The sequence below is a fragment of the Zootoca vivipara genome, chromosome 3 (assembly GCF_965207765.1).
Source record: "Zootoca vivipara chromosome 3, rZooViv2.hap1.1, whole genome shotgun sequence".
NCBI lineage: Eukaryota > Metazoa > Chordata > Lepidosauria > Squamata > Lacertidae > Zootoca > Zootoca vivipara.
In genome coordinates this window covers 29004842-29021414 of record NC_142586.1, presented here as the reverse complement: position 1 = coordinate 29021414, position 16573 = coordinate 29004842, and the positions used below count along the sequence as shown (strand labels likewise).

Sequence of the window (16573 nt, the reverse complement as noted above, 5' to 3'; positions counted from 1 at the left end):
AAGTTGGATACACGAAGTCCCTCTTTTTGTTTTGTTTTTTGAAGCATTTCACGGTGATGTCTACTGTAGGGTGGTGGAAGTTGTGTAGCAATGAAATGTAGCTGGGTTCTTTACAGGAAGAATAAATTGAAGGCAGGATGGTGCCTCTGATAGCTAATGTACAGACATGATCATGTTTCTGAGCTCTTAAAATTTATATGCAGGGTGCAGAATCAGTGTATCTGATAGGGAATGAGGTCAGGCTTTCATAACCATTCCATTTGAAACTGAATTGTGGTACTCTTCAAATTTGAAATGCTGGTGTAATTGCAATTTTTAATTTTTAATTTTTGTAATCTCAGTCCTTAATTTGAGTTTTCTCAATCTTTGATCTTAATCTCAGTTTTGTAATTGTTTTGTTTTCTTTCATCCGTATCAGGGTACTCTAACAGCTGGGAGGTTTGCAGCCAGTTAGGACAAGCTGAAGGCTACCAAGACATGGCCATCCGACAGGAGCTCATAGCCTATGCTTTGACACATTGTCCCCCAAGTGCCATTGAACCGCTCCTGGCAGCGAGCAGTGCTCTGCAAACTGAGGTCTGTCTAGATTCTCTGAAAGCCTTATTTAAAATGCAAACAAAACAAAAATAAGTCTGTTCTGAAGTCATATCTCCTACTCTTTGTTGCTACTGGAGTGAAATGCTGCTTTTAACAAATACCTGGGGTGAAAGCTTGTTCTTTATATATACTGTATTTATCTGTGTGTTTTTCCCTAGGTTCCCCCCCCCCTTAAAAATAGTGTCAAAATTTGGGGGCGTCTTATACACAGATTCACCTCTCCCCCCATTTTCTTAAATCAGAGTCTTATAGACTGAAATATACAGTATATGGTTTTGTTTTTGTATGAAGTTCCATTTTCAACACATGGCTTCCACAGTTCTTTCTCAAAATGCGTGTTAGTTCTAGAGTCCCAAGCCCTCGAGTTACAACGTTGGTCAGAGTGAGCCTGCACCATTGAAAAATGTAAAACAGGAGTTTCGAGCTCATTTTAATTTATACTGTAGCTGTTATTAAACAAGCCTTGTAACTAGGTTCTCTGTGTGTCAGGTGTCAGTGAAAGGTATGCCCTCACAGGCATTTCTTTCTCTCTGGGACAGCAGGATTTGTTCCAAGAAATCTCCCAAAGGGTTAGTGTCATGGGAACAGCTTAAGTACAGTGGTACCTCGGTTTATGAACACAATTGGTTCCGGAAGTCTGTTCATAAACTGAAGCGTTCATAAACTGAAGCGAACTTTCCCATTGAAAGTAATGGAAAGTGAATTAATCCATTCCAGACGGTCCGCGGAGTAAGCGTTCATAAACTGAAGCAAACTTTCCCATTGAAAGTAATGGAAAGTGGATTAATCCGTTCCAGACGGGTCCGCGGCGTTCATAAACCGAAAATTCATAAACCGAGGTGTTCATAAACCGAGGTTCCACTGTATCATTAGACCCTTGGAGACATCCTGGCAGGGTCAGACAATTCCGAGAGTGGTTTAACAGTCCATCGCTCTTCTCCCAGAGGATTGGGAACTGCCATTCTGTGAGGGGAATAGGGGCCTGCTAACAACTCCTTGATGGCAGAAAGTGAGGAGGAATTAAAGAACCTTTGAATGAGGGTGAAAGAGGAGAGCGCAAAATATGGTCTGAAGCTCAACATAAAAAAATACTAAGATCATGGCCACTGGTCCCATCACCTCCTGGCAAATAGAAGGGGAAGAAATGGAGGCAGTGAGAGATTTTACTTTCTTGGGTTCCATGATCACTGCAGATGGTGACAGCAGTCACGAAATTAAAAGACGCCTGTTTCTTGGGAGAAAAGCAATGACAAACCTAGACAGCATCTTAAAAAGCAGAGACATCACCTTGCCGACAAAGGTTCGTATAGTTAAAGCTATGGTTTTCCCAGTAGTGATGTATGGAAGTGAGAGCTGGACCATAAAGAAGGCTGATCGCTGAAGGATTGATGCTTTTGAATTATGGTGCTGGAGGAGACTCTTGAGAGTCCCATGGACTGCAAGTAGAACAAACCTATCCATTGTGAAGGAGATCAGCCCTGAGTGCTCACTGGAAGGACAGATCCTGAAGCTGAGGCTCCAATACTTTGGCCACCTCATGAGAAGAGAAGACTCCCTGGAAAAGACCCTGATGTTGGGAAAGATGGAGGGCACAAGGAGAAGGGGACGACAGAGGATGAGATGGTTGGACAGTGTTCTCGAAGACACCAATGTGAGTCTGACCAAAGTGTGGGAGGCAGTGGAAGACAGGAGTGCCTGGCGTGCTCTGGTCCATGGGGTCACGAAGAGTCGGACACGACTAAATGACTAAACAACAACAACTCCCACCACGGTTCACAAACTACAGTTCCTAGGAACCTTTGTGAGAAGCCAAGACTGCATAAAGTGGTTATGATACCGATTTAAATGTTTCCTCCAGGTGGGGCCCCCAGTTTCTTGCTATCAAGAATCACATCCATCACAATCCTTCATGGTATATTATTACTAGTTTGATTACAATCTTCTGTGAAGATGTCCTCATGAAATACGTAAAATGCCTTTAACAGTGTACCTTCACCCATCCCAGCCAGGTTCTTTCATTTATTTATTCATCATTGTAAGCTCTGTTTGATATCTGACTTGTCATCTATTTAGGGACAGCTATATCTTTCTTTAGATTTAGATGAACAGGTAGATGAGGTTTGTGGTTCCTTCGGGATCAGAAATCTGGCTCTTTTTAAATTTTTGTTTGGAACTTGATATTGTGTTTGTGTATGATCTCTCTTACACACACACACACACACACACACACACACACACACACACACAAATAAACCCTGGGTAAGCCACCCTCTGCACATAAGACAGAGCTGGATTTAAATAAGCAATCTTCAGAAGGGATGTGCCTCACCACATTTTATAACTTATAAATTATAATAAGCAATATAACGGATATGTTATTCGTTTTGCCTTAGATTCTTTATCACACAGTCAACTACCAGATCCGGCCTTCAGAAAAATGGGAAAACATAAATACCTCCAGACCTTCAAGTGGAATGAAAACAGAGTCTTCTGTAGAGGTAAATTGTATGTGTGCTTGTTTGTTTTTTTAAAGCACTGAGGATTTTTAAAATTCATTTGGATCTTTTAGTCTGATCACTGGTCTAGCAATGGAAACAAGGCGAGCTTAGAAGCTCCTGGTTTCTTTCCTCTGCTCCCCTTTCATCAGGCCTTTGCCTCTTTCCCTTGTATTTCGGGTTGTTGTTTTTTTGTTTGTTTCTCAGCACATTACCAGCTTTATATCTGCATTTAATTGACCTTCTGCAGTCCCTGTCCCTTTAGCTTTTCCGTCTTCAAAGCCCTTTTATGCAGAGTCAATCAGTCAATAAATTTTATTGTTTATAGCCAATGGGCATCACAATTATCTAGAGTCTCCCCACCTTGGCTCACAACCTATGTTGTCCTCAGCACTGCTTGGGTCTTTGGGATCACACAGCTGCAATTGGGTTGGATAATAATAATAATAATAATAATAATAATAATAATAATAATAATAAATTTATTGCTTATAGCTCGCCCATCTGCCTGGGTTTCCCCAGCCACTCCGGGTGGCTCCCAACAGATGAAAAACATAAGAAAACATCAGACATTAAAAACTTCCCTAAACAGGGTTGCCTTCAGGCAGAATTTCGATCCAAACTGACAATAAAATAAAATGCCAGTTTGCCACTCTCAGCGGTTAGCGTGTTTATGCATGTGGGTGGGGGACACACAACTAAACTTTTGGGGCAGACAAGAGCCAAAGAGCTTGCTCTTAAATGCATTCAGTGCTAAATTGGAATGCATTCTAAATGTACTAAATGCATTCCAGTACTCAATTGAGAGCGCTAGCATGGTGTAGTGCTTAGAATTCTGGACTATGACCTGGGAGACCAGGGTTTGAATCCCCACTCAGCCATGAATCTCACCGGGTAACCTTGGGCCAAGTTGCTGTGTCCCAGTGTAAGCTATCTCACAGGGTTATTGTAAGGATAAAATGGGGTGGGAGAAAAGGTGGGGTATAAATATAATAAATAAACAAAAAAAAATCACATTTTCTTCTGTTTAGACCTCACAGTAACTATAATCAAAGTCATATTTATGGGAGGACAAATGGGGCAGTTGGCCAGGGTGGCAAATTTGAGGAGGGGGCTTTGTGTTGTCAATCTTAATTGTGGCTCTTTCTCAACTGTTGTCCCGGAAGAGAGATAAAAGAGAAGCTGGCAGATGTTTGTGTGCACAAAACTTGTATACAAGCTCCATGTTGGTTTCATAATGGTAGCTAAGTCCTGTGCAGTGACACTATTTTTTAAGGAAAAAAATAGTCCTGTGCCAACTTGAAATCCTTATATATGCCTCTGTATTTTATTTCTATTTTCTAAATGGCTCTATTTTGAACAGAGGAGCTGCATCATGAGGATCTATGTCACCTAGCCTGATTTATTATTGTTTGGATGGGATTTTACCTAAATATTTGCTGAAGTTAGACTGAGATGGCTAAATCACCCATTTCATTACACTCGGGTTACAAAATTAAGAGAGATGAGCCTTCTGTGTGACCATGCACAACTAGCAAAATGGGAAAACGGGTATGCTGTCTTTGCTGTGTGGTTTGTCATGTATTTAAGACTTCTTTTTGAAGAGATCTTTCAACGAGATACAGAGAACGCCTCTGTAATTGCCTCTTTTCTTCCTTTTACCTTCAGCTGCAGTTACACATTGAAATAATTTCTCCATCTACTTTAGAACTACTCAGACAAAACCAAAAATAACCCTCATTATAAGCAGTTAAGGCCTTGATTAGTCAAAAGTATTTTAGAATATTATAGCCACCATTATAGGATTATTTAAAATATGGTGTTTAGCCGTAAAATGGTGTGTGTTAGTCATTAATGGTTAAAGTAACAATTACAGTAAATCACGACAAGTAAATGGGGGGCAACTTTACGCTTAATCCGTTTAATACTAACGTATCTTTTTGTAGAGACAAGTGTTTTATTCATATGCCATGGTAATATGAAAGTATAATTACTGAGCACAGTCTCATCAACACGGGAAGGTGCTTACAAGTGGCCGTGTATTGCTCTAGCCCTTAAATGCCGTTTTATTTGCTTTTTGTAATTGCTTCACTGTGAATACTTGTAAAAATTGCAACTTGCTTTCTTTAGGAATTCATCTGTAATGATAGAGCTACAGATGGGATTATTCACATATGTGGATAAATAATTGGGTGGGCTTGGTGATGGAGAAGGAGTATGCATGGGATTTTTTATTGTTTTGGTCCATAGTTTCGTGGGTTTATTGCGCCTCATGTGCATCTTTATAGACACAGGTGTTACTTGATCTTAAAACAAGGCACCACTGAGGATGCAAAATACTGTTTTGTTAATAAATGGCACTGTTACCTGGCATTGGATTAATATGGGTTGACCCTGACAATTGCCGGGAAGATCGGAATCCCCTTTGTATGCAAACACCAAAATTTGCCATTTTCATTTGAGGGAGGTTAGGGCAAAGGAAAAGAAAGAAGCTATGGTGGTGATGGGTGCTGTGGAGGAGAGAAAGACGAGAAGTTGGAGGTGGGTAGAGAGAGAGATTTTCTGGTGATCTTGCCCAGCTGCACTGCATTACATGAACTGCATTGCATGGCAGTGATCACTGGGTAAGAGTCTACTACTTGTGTTAGCTAGAACTCTTTGAGCTAAGCTTGGTCTTTAAAGGGGTGGTCTCTTCCATCTCCTACATAGAAGTAACATGTAGACGGTTTGTGCACCACTCTCCCACTCTCTTGCATGGTCTTCCCATCTTATCTTTTTTGAACTTGGATAATATGAGCCCAGCTTGCTGCTGCTTTAGCCTAGCCAATGCTTTGGCAGTGCCAAATTAAATTTCATGATATAAGTGTCACATACCTAAATTGACACTGGACATGGTCTCCAAGCAATGACTGTGTGCAGTTTGCAGACTCACTGCAGCTTTATGAGTTGTGTGGTCCAAAAGTCACTTCCGCCGTAGGAGGAGGTGAGGTTGTGGGCAGCAACGAGCCCGAACACATGCTGGGAGAATGGCTGCCATTCTCTCAGCCCATTGGCTGGCTCCCGGACGCAACGCTCCCTCGGCACATCCAATCGGGACGTTCCAAGGGGGCGTGGCTTGCCGATTTTCTCTTGTTTTGACCACCAGCCGCGATGTTTTCCCGCCCTCCCCCCCCCCCTTAGGCAAGGCTCTCTTGACATTGCTATGGTTGGTCACCGTTGAGGGGCCTGGTAGGAATTTTCCCACTCGGCAAATTGGCTCTGGCCTGATGGTTTTCGCCTACCTCGTCACAACTTTGGTTTTGGCGGTAGGCATTGGCTTAACTCTGGAAAGGTTACAGGTCGGGGGGTTCCTGCCATCACCTCCCCCAAAATGCTGAAGGGTACTCCCTTAAGGAGTCCGGGGCGTGGCCAAGTCCGAAGCCGTGGTAGGTGAGGGCCAAAAGGCACGCCCCCTAGCGGTGGCCCCAGGGTGAGTCCTAGTTGATGTGCATTGCAGGACTCACCCAACGGTGGTTAACCCTTCACAGACTGCCAGCAGAACGGGCTGGAGTCGGATATAGACGGTGATCTACATCCGTAATCAATAAAGTTGTGGCCTTTTACGCCCATTGTCCTTATGCAATTTGTCCAGTGTCTTTATTTACTCTGGGAGGGATCAGGGTATTGCCACACAACTTCAGGCATAATGGCAGGAGTCTTTGAATTCAATGGAGATTAGTAATGTATTCAATATAAACTTCCAACTAGCCAAGAAATTGCAATAGGCTAACAAGCACAATTCTGTGCAAGTCTACTGTGTTCAGTGGAAGTTACTCCCAGAAAAGTTTGCGTAGGAGTTCAGTCTGAATCATGTTGACATCTGACTACATTTTCTCAAATATTTGTACCGATGACCTGTCCAGTATCAACAGGCAGGATGCCTCGGATGAAGTCAGGAGAGTCATTGTGTTTTGCACAAATATAAGGTTGGATTCGGGGTGAGTTAGTTAAACTTAAGCTCCACAGGAATCAATGGGAGAAGTTACTCGTGACTAACTACTGATTTCATTGGGAACAGAGTGTACCTAACTTAGTCTTGGATCCAAGCCTGTTATATGCATCAGAAGTGTTTATGGATACATGCATATATAAGTTGAGTACTCTTCCTTATCATTCAGGAAAGTGTCACTCTAGAACAGAGCTTTCCAAACTTCTCATGATGGCAGCGCAGCACACTTTTTAGACATGCATCATTTCATGATGCAGTTGTACTAGCAAACCGGATGTTAAACTAACCCCCTTCCAGCCCCGGGAGGAGCGTGGTGAGCATTCGCACGGCACATCTGTGTGCTGCAGTTGACACACTAATGTATCGCGACACACAGTTTGGAAAGCTCTGCTCTAGAAAAACCACTGCTTATGCCACGCTCCCTCCCTCCCCCCGCCCCGCTCCGCTTCCCCCCCATCTTTTCATCTTTTCAGGGCTAAGTTGAAAGTTCTTTGATCTAGATTTGAAAAAAGGTGGCTATAGAAAGCCAAATGACGAATTAAAGAGGAATTTTTTTGACCCAGCAAATATTACTGTTTGCATTGTGCCCCTTCCTCCCCGGCCTTGGCTTGCACTGGTGGTCAAGCAATCTAAAGTTCAGCAAATAGATCATAGATTTCCTTTTTTTGCAACTGTTCTTTTTCTCACCCTTTTTTTAAGTGTATAAAATTAGCTTCTTTGTTCTTTCTTTAAATACAGCTCAGTGCATCTTGTGCCATTTATTTTCTAAGCAGAGTGGAATTTTTGCCAGATTTTGCTCAGCATGGGGTCCCTTCAGTTAGAGAAGCAAGAACTAAAAATTCCAACTGATTATTCAGTGGTTGGCAGGAGGCCTCCTCTTTATATCTTTTTACTACTATTAATAATGGAAAGCTTCACACTTAGGCATTCTGTTGCTTATAGAAATGTTATTCTCTCCCCACCCCTTTAAAAACCTCACCACAATACTTCTTTTGATATCTTTTTTTTTTACCCTATACTTTCAGCTTTTCAAATCATCATCACAATTATGGGTTTGTTTGTTTTTCAAAAAAATTTTAACACATGTTAGCACTTGACACATAACTTTTCCATCCAAATTAGTGGAATTAAGATAGAATGCTAGCTGAAATGTGATATGATGTTCATGCATTTACTTCCCAGGAGATGTCATTTAATACATACTTAGTTGGTACCAATAGGTGTATTTCTGTGGTTTCCAGAGTTTCCTTCCTTCTCCTCCTCCTTTTCACATGATCTTCTATTCAACATAATCTTGATTTGCATCCCAATCTGGTCAATATGTGCAGGAGGAATATGGGGGCATGGGTTCTGTCAGGGGTGCCATCGGGGGGGGCAGGGGCCAAGGCCCCCCCCCTGGCCTTTTCCTAAATCTTTATTTGCTGAGAGTTTACTGATATGGCTGGTATACTTTTGGGGGTGCTGTTGAGGCGTTTCTCTGCCAAAAAAAGCAGTGTGTTTAGAGAGGAGAATGAAAAAGGGTTCTCAAAGAAGTGGCATACTTTATGTACACTTACAAGTAGCATTCTTTATTATTAATTTACTTCCTCAGAATATATTATTCTTAAGTAGCCAGAAATATATTCAGTGTACTACTCAACCTGTCGTTGGAGAAAATGTCCTCATTCCAGAGTGGCATCCAGCCTTTCACGAAGGACTCAAAATATCCTTTTTCAAAGTGACTGGAAAGTATTGCCTTTTGTGTGGACAAGTATGCCATTTTCTATAAACCTTTGAGTGAAACTTCAGGCCACCTGATTTACCGCTGAAACTCTTTGGACGCTATAGCTGCAATAAACTCAAGGAGTTGAGAATGAAACATTTCTGCTTTGAGCAATCTGCTGTTTTATGTCCTCACTCTTTTCCCCAGTCACTGGTAATTGGGCAAAGCGCCCATAACTTCATCTGTTGCTGGATTCATTAGTCTGTTATAATCAGTGGTTTGCTATCTTCTAGCGCTAGTGACTGGGAGCGGCCGCCGAGACCGTATAACACCGGTCCTGAAAGACCTACATTGGCTCCCAGTACGTTTCTGAGCACAATTCAAAGTGTTGGTGCTGACCTTTAAAGCCCTAAATGGCCTTGGTCCAGTATACCAGAAGGAGAGTCTCCCCCCCCCATCGTTCTGCCTGGACACTGAGGTCCAGCGCTGAGGGCCTTCTGCCGGTTCCCTCACTGCGAGAAGCAAAGCTACAGGGAACCAGGCAGAGGGCCTTCTCGGTAGTGGCGCCCGTCCTGTGGAACGGCCTCCCATCAGATGTCAAAGAGATAACTACCTGACATTTAGAATACATCTGAAGGCAGCCCTGTTTAGGGAACTTTTTAATGTGTGACATTTTAATGTATTTTAATCTTTGTTGGAAGCCGCCCAGAGTGGCTGGGGAAACCCAGCCGGATGGGCGGGGTACAAATATTATTATTATTATTATTATTATTATTATTATTATTATTATACTACACAATCTGAACAATCTTTCATAACAGTGTGAAATATAAATGACTATTTATATTTATATGCAAGGCTTTATTATTATTATTATTATTATTATTATTATTATTATTATTAAAGAGTAGAAAATGCAGTGTTAAAAATATTTTCAGTACTAATTTCAGTGTCTGTGTGTTTACTGCACTTCTGTTAACCTGTATCAAATCCTGCCACTTACAAGGAGTGTGGTGGTTGAAATTGCCCCAGCTACAACCTTTGAAAGACTTTTGATGCATGTTTTTGCACCTGTTATAATAACAAAGTAACCTTTTTTGGCAGCTTTATATTAAGGATTGTGTGTTGCATAAACTCATAGGTTGGCACCAGCATTTCCTCTGGTCAGTCTGCTGACCTACTGCAGTGGACCACAGCTAAAACCATGAAGGTGCTTTCTAATACAACTCTGACCACAAAAGCTATGCTGCATGCCGTCAGTGATCGACAGTGGTGGAAGAAGTCACTGACCTATCTTCGGCCATTACATGTAAGAAATAACCATACCCTTTTCTTTCAGCTGTTCGACCGTGGCAATTCACTGTTGCTTCATTCTTCACATGCACTTTCTACTGCCACCCTTAACACTGATTTACTTAAAGGGACCTGGGTAGAGGAATGAGAAGTACAAAGAAATGTTATTCATGTGGGCCCTAGACAGTGCTGTTTTTCTAGAAAAAGAGGTGCCAGAACTCACCACCTCTCTCATTCTCTTAGAATGGCAATGGCACCCATCTGAGAGGTGCTGAAACTGAATTCCATTGAGTTCCGGCTGCAAAAAAAACCCTTGGTCCTAGACATGAATTTTAATTTGAATGTTGCAAATACAGTGGTACCTAGGAAGTCAAACGGAATCCGTTCCGGAAGTCTATTCAACTTCCAAAAGGTTCAGAAACCAAGGCGCGGCTTCCGATTGGCTGCAGTAAGCTCCTGCAGCCAATCGGAAGCCGCGGAAGCCCCATCGGACATTTGGGTTCCAAAGAACGTTCACAAACCAGAACACTCACTTCCTAGTTTGTGGCGTTCGGGAGCTAAAGCGTTCGAGTTGCAAGGCGTTCGGGGTCCAAGGTACGACCGTAATAGGCTTTTATCATCACTACTTAAACATGTGCACTCATCTGTTAGGATATTTTTTTGAAATGTGAGGACTTTTCCAGGTAAGAGCTTACAATGTCTTAATATTTGGGCTTCTCCATCTTTTTCCTCCCCTAAACAGGGTCAAGAGTTTGGAGATGCATTAAAAGGCACCACTGGAGCAAATAAAGCAGTGGAAAAGCAAGGCTGCCATCCATTTTATGAATCTCTGATAGATGATCCGTACCTTGCAGATGTAAGTTTACAACCTGTTAAATAGTTGGTAAATAAATGAATAAATAAATAAATGCCTACCCACACGACCCACCCTCCATGTATTAAAAGGAGGTGCAGAGAGGACTGTTACAGCAAGCTTCCCACCTTGCGTGGAGGAGCCCTACTTGGATACATTGGTACGGAAGTCCTCCTTCTGATGGAGTTTGAATGCACAAATGTCAGAAGAGGACAGACAGAGGGCAGAATTTATGCACAACCCCTTTCACGCCTTCTTTCAGCATGTCAAGAGGGCATGCGAAGCCCCCTCACCAAAAGGCAATGAAACACTTGAGTCTCAATGTTTAGACTTGAGTCCTGTGGTGGTTAAATTAAAAAAAAAATTACTGGCTAGTCAGTTAATCAGATCTGATTAGCATCATGGGCAAGAGAGTGGTTGGTGTTAACGGCACCTAATTGGAATAATGGGCAAGAGTAGAGAAATCAAACACGCAGCGAGCGCTGGTTATAATTTGTGCTTCAAATTGGTGTTCTGTAGAATGAAGTTACTTATACCACGTATCAGCACAATCCTTTGGAAAGTTTTGCAGAAGTATTGCTGAGAACTGGGAAGCTTGCGGAGACTAAAAGTGAAGGCCATGGTCTCTTTCCTGCCACAGAAGGTACAGTGTGTGCTTATTTGCTTTTTTCATGGATGTATGGTATATATTTGTCACAGGGTGGTGTTCTAACTGTCTAGAGATCACTGATCTTTGACATTTCTACCTTGAAGCTGCAAGAGCTGGTCCAGTGAGGTAGCCTTGCATATCTGCCAAGGAAATCCAGTGTGGGGGTCATGTACATTTCTCACATAGGATGATGGCCAATCATAGTGAGTTTCACTCCCAAGCTGTTTGACACCGGAACCACCCTTCCAAAGGTTATGGGAGAAAATTGGTGTGGCCAGCAGTCTTAAGAAGCTGCCCCACCATTATTAATTTTCTCATTTGAGGAATCCCTTGTAAGCTTCTATGGGACCCCAGCATTCTTCAGAGCACCGTTTTTTGGGGGAGAATTCTTCTAGATTATTGCTTGCATTGTCAGTGCTGATTGAACATCCCTCTCCACCCCCTTGCCTCTTCATCTGATGTGACTTGCATTGCAATATCTGGTTTGTCGCAATGTCTGTTTTAATGGGCCTTTGTGGTCTTTGAATAATTAACAATGGAGATCAGAAATCAGGGACTTTTGGAGAGAATGTTCTGCAACCCAGGGAGAATCCCAAATGCTTGATGGTGCTCTGATTGTTAGAAGACACATGTTCATTAATTTTACTGACTTGTCGGAGAACTGTGGCTACCTGATGCAGGTTGCTCATCCAACCATCCTCCTTATTCAGCATACAGGTAGTATGGGCACATAATTCTGCTTCAGTTATTAATTTGATAGCTTGACATGTGCCTTGGCAGCTTTGTATGTGTGAGTGAGAGAGAGTTGAGCGAGTGAGATGCATTCCTAATAATGCAGTCACGCTTGGAACTTGATATTCTTGGTGCTTTCTTTTAAGTGATGTGATACACAGCCTCAGCTTGATGAGCAGTGATGTGTAATTTTGCTGTTGCCCTCTCTCAGCAGAGAACATTCCACTTTTGCAATCACAACCCTTATTGACTATTCCTTTCTTTTTCTTGCCAAAATTATAATTGACTTGACTTCAGATTCACTCCTCGCATTTACACTTTTTTAATGCATAGATTACAATCGAGTAAGTATTTTATATAAAGATTGCACTTGGTGATTCATAAAACGATCAGTGTTCTCCTTTGTGCTTCATTGAGTGGGAGGGAGGGAGTGGAGAGGGGCTCTTAGCGACCTTCTTTCCCAGTTGAAAATTAAACTGTTGAAAGTATTTGCGTTTTGTAAGTATCCTTTGAAAAAGGATGCCTCAGTTAGGATCCTCAAATTGTCTCAAGAAGGTGAAATATGCACAAGATGTACGTTTTCCTGTTTGCCTTCATATTGTCTGTCTCCTCCTCTCTTCTTGGATTCACTTTCCATATTTCTCACTCCATCCAAACTGGGAAACAATGATTACTGTTAGCTGGACAAATCAGGATAGGGAATCATAGTCATAGGTTGGTTTTAGACCCTAGCTTATTCCTGGTTTCCTGGTTTGACTGTAAAGGGAAACTATGGTCAACTAACCGAGGAAGTCTTCAGTTGTGGTATGCATCCCTCATCTTTAGAAGCTGAAATATGTGCATCCAAATTGGAAATATTCCAATGCTACTTGCCATGGGAAGTTTTGCCACAAAAAATTAGGGCAGCTTGATTATGAGAAATTAACGCCACCCCACAAAAAACTAGTTTTTTTTAACACAGCTTCACGGTCCTATCTAATTAATCGAGATGTCCACGAATCTTAGGAGGAGTATGAGGAGAAAGTCTTCAAGATCCAGAAGATCCAGAACATCCTAATAAAACTTGGAAATATGATGACATACCCAGTAATTGAAACAAACACTCACTCCAATTGTACTGGCGAGCAATTTTCAAAAGGGTGTTTACTCAGCCATGGTTACTAAAAGAGCATAGCTGCCAAGTTTTCCCTTTTCTCGCGAGGAAGCCTATTCAGCATAAGGGAAAATCCCTTAAAATAAGGGATAACTTGGCAGCTATGAAAGAGAAAAATCACACCAATTAATTCTGCTAAACACAATTGTACCCGTATGGACATTTATACAAGCCACTCATTTATAACTGACTTGATGTCGTGTAGATAAATGCTACTTGCAGTTCTGAGAGCATTGGCTCTCCAGGAAAATCAATCACCATTGACAAAGCACGCAAGCAAACTGGTGTATTTATGTGTATAAGATGCCATTGTGTGATCCATTGAGTGCAATAATTCACCAGAAAAGGGCCCAATCCAGAAATCAATTCTGTACTGTACAGAAGAAATAATGTGATGGCTATTCTTAAAAAAAGGTTTTGCAGATAAAGTATTGCAAAAAGCCTTATGAGAGAGAAACTCCATTTCCGTACCATTTTGTTATCCATGGAGGCCTTTGGATAACCACAGAAACATGACAGAATAATTGTCATGGAAGTCTTGAATTGTGTTACTAAATTCTGATCTGGAGACAAGTAGCATTGCTTTTTAATAAGAAAAAAAGAGCGCTTAGTGGATCAAAGAAAACAGGAAAAACCTGACAAAAATCTAGAGTTTCTTATGCAGTTTTCGTGGAGGACATGAACATTTATTATTTGTTTTAGAGCAGGCATCCCCAAACTGCGGCCCTCCAGATGTTTTGGCCTACAACTCCCATGATCCCTAGCTAACAGGACCAGTGGTCAGGGATGATGGGAATCACTCTTTGAAACCCAGGGCAACGTGAAGCCTATGATCTGTATCTTCTGCCACAGTGTCGCACCAGCTTGAGCTACATAGTGGAACCTTGGTTGTCGAACGTAACCCGTTCTGTAAGACTGTTCAACTTCCGAAACGTTCGACAACCAAGGCGCAATGGGCGGTCAGCAATTTCAATGGAGAAAATGGAGAAGCCGTTCGACTTCCGAGGTGCATTCGAAAATGGAAGCATTCACTTCTGGGTTTTCGGCATTCGGGTTCTGAACCGTTCGGCTTCCGAGATGCTCAAAAACCGAGGTTCCGCTGTATTGGTCTAGCCATGTTGCCAAGCCACTTTATTGGCAGTTTAAGTGAGAGTGAGAGTTTGTGATAGATAGATTATTCCCCGGGTATTCTTGTCTGTGTCTATTTCCTAATGGCTTGCATCAATAAGTCATCCCAGAAATGTGGATTCTGCAAAATGGCGTTCCCTTCTTAACCATTCTCACAACACAGGGCAGTAGGAGTCGGAGGTTAATTTCCGAAATTGGGGGTGGGGGGAGGGGTGTCTCTGCAGCTCTGTCGCTATAGTTAAGGAATTGATATCTGCAGTTCCTTTCTGTCTTCTGCAGTGGATGCTGTTCTAAAGATGGCCTCCTTTCCTGCGCCAAATATCACTTTGCAATGCTCTGTACCGATTTCCAAAGATGTTTAGGATGTTAGAAAATTGAGATGTTTGTTGCTTTTTAAGATGTTTGTTACCTTCAGATACTGTCAGGAGTTATAGGATCTAGTTCGAGTACCAGAGAAATTTAGCCTGCAATCATAAACACACTTACCAGGGAGTAGGACTTAAGATTGAGATGCATAAGATTGCACTCTTGGTTGTGAATAGATACAATATTATATTTGAATTGAGGTCATTGGTGTAGTCCAGCAGCATCTCAAAGGCCACCCCTGAACAAGATGGACCAGTGATCTGGCTTAGTATAAGTCAGCTTCCTGTGATCAGCGTGGCTTAGGAATAATTGTCGATGCTACTTAATTCCTTTCATTAGCCTAGGAATATTTAGCATCCCAGCCTGCTGCTGTGTATAACCATATATTTCCAGGCGCACCCATAACTCTTCCATTGTAATGATTTGCAAAATGGCAAAATGCTTGCTGCTTTCTTCCTCGTGATAAAAAGTTGATTAATAATTGAGTCTCGTGGCACATAAAAAGCAGGTGATAAGAAATACAGATGTTCAGGCTGTAGGAAACAACATATTTCAGGCTATTCTGCTGCCTGTTTTCCTAAACGTTCATAACTTACATTGTGGTTGTGGTTTTACAGCCAGCCGGTTTGGGTGCTGTAAATCAGCATGAGAGATGTTCCAGCCATTCTGTTTTAACATCTGCCACGGCACTATTTCATCTTGTTCTGATAACGCGTAAACACTTTGGCTGGGAGTTAAGCTAAAGCGGGCTTGCAGTTTTAATTACACATTATCTGTTTTTGGCCCCACTGATCAGTGCTTAATTGAATGCATGCAGGACACATGAATCTAGAATCTTCAGAAATATAGCAAGTGAGGAAATTTCCAACCTTGGTATGTGGGAAGGGCAGAGTGGGATCAGTAGCTGAAAGCTTTTATTTTTATTTTTATCTTCCTCTGTTGCAGTGCTGTTGCAGCTGGCCAGTGAAGCTTTGCCAAATGACATGACCCTATCCCTTGCATATTTACTTGCATTGCCTCAGGTATGTTCACAGCAGTGGGAGGCCCCATTAGCTAAAGTGGTACTTCGGGTTAAGAACGGTTTGAGGTTAAGAACGGACCTCCGGAATGAATTAAGTTCGTAACCAGAGGTATCACTGTATTTGAATTTCAGTTAGCATGCACACATGGAGATCCAGGTGGTCCCATCTTGTGAGCTGTTCTCCAAAGCCGTGAGAGTGTAGCAAAATACTTTTTCTTACAGCTTTGAAAGTGGTGAAGTACCTTTGCCCCCCCCCCCCCCCGTTAGACCTGGCAGGGATCCCAATTTGGCCTGTGAGGCAGCTTTCCCAAAGCCCTGCCCACCCACTGCACATTCAACATTTTCCAAGTAAAGACACAGCTGCAAAGGCATGATCAGGAGCCATAAAATGCGCTCCCAAGTTATTCCTTGGTGCCAAATGCAATGCCGTCTGGGGTTGGTTCTGCTTGGGAGCTCTCAGTTCACTATATTCTTTTCCACGCCCGCTAAAAACGCTTTTGTTCAGACATGGAGAAGTTGGGGTGGAGATGAGGAGGCTCTTTGAAGGGAAAGGAAAACTTTTTTGTGTGTCTGTCTTCAAAATAGATGCTTAAAAA

The 16573-nt window shown here is 42.1% G+C and overlaps 1 protein-coding gene across 2 annotated transcripts in view; it reads left to right on the top strand.

Moving 5' to 3' along the window:
- NBAS (NBAS subunit of NRZ tethering complex) overlaps positions 1–16573 on the top strand; it is a 174642-nt gene that overhangs the window by 103836 nt on the left and 54233 nt on the right. Inside the window, exons 34-39 of one of the 2 annotated variants that reach the window (XM_035109823.3) lie at positions 419–576; positions 2991–3095; positions 9924–10091; positions 10818–10931; positions 11448–11571; positions 15902–15978. In XM_035109823.3, coding sequence (XP_034965714.3) covers positions 419–576; positions 2991–3095; positions 9924–10091; positions 10818–10931; positions 11448–11571; positions 15902–15978 — 746 coding nt within the window. The remainder of the gene's footprint in view (positions 1–418; positions 577–2990; positions 3096–9923; positions 10092–10817; positions 10932–11447; positions 11572–15901; positions 15979–16573) is intronic. The other variant, XM_035109824.3, reaches the window with a different exon arrangement.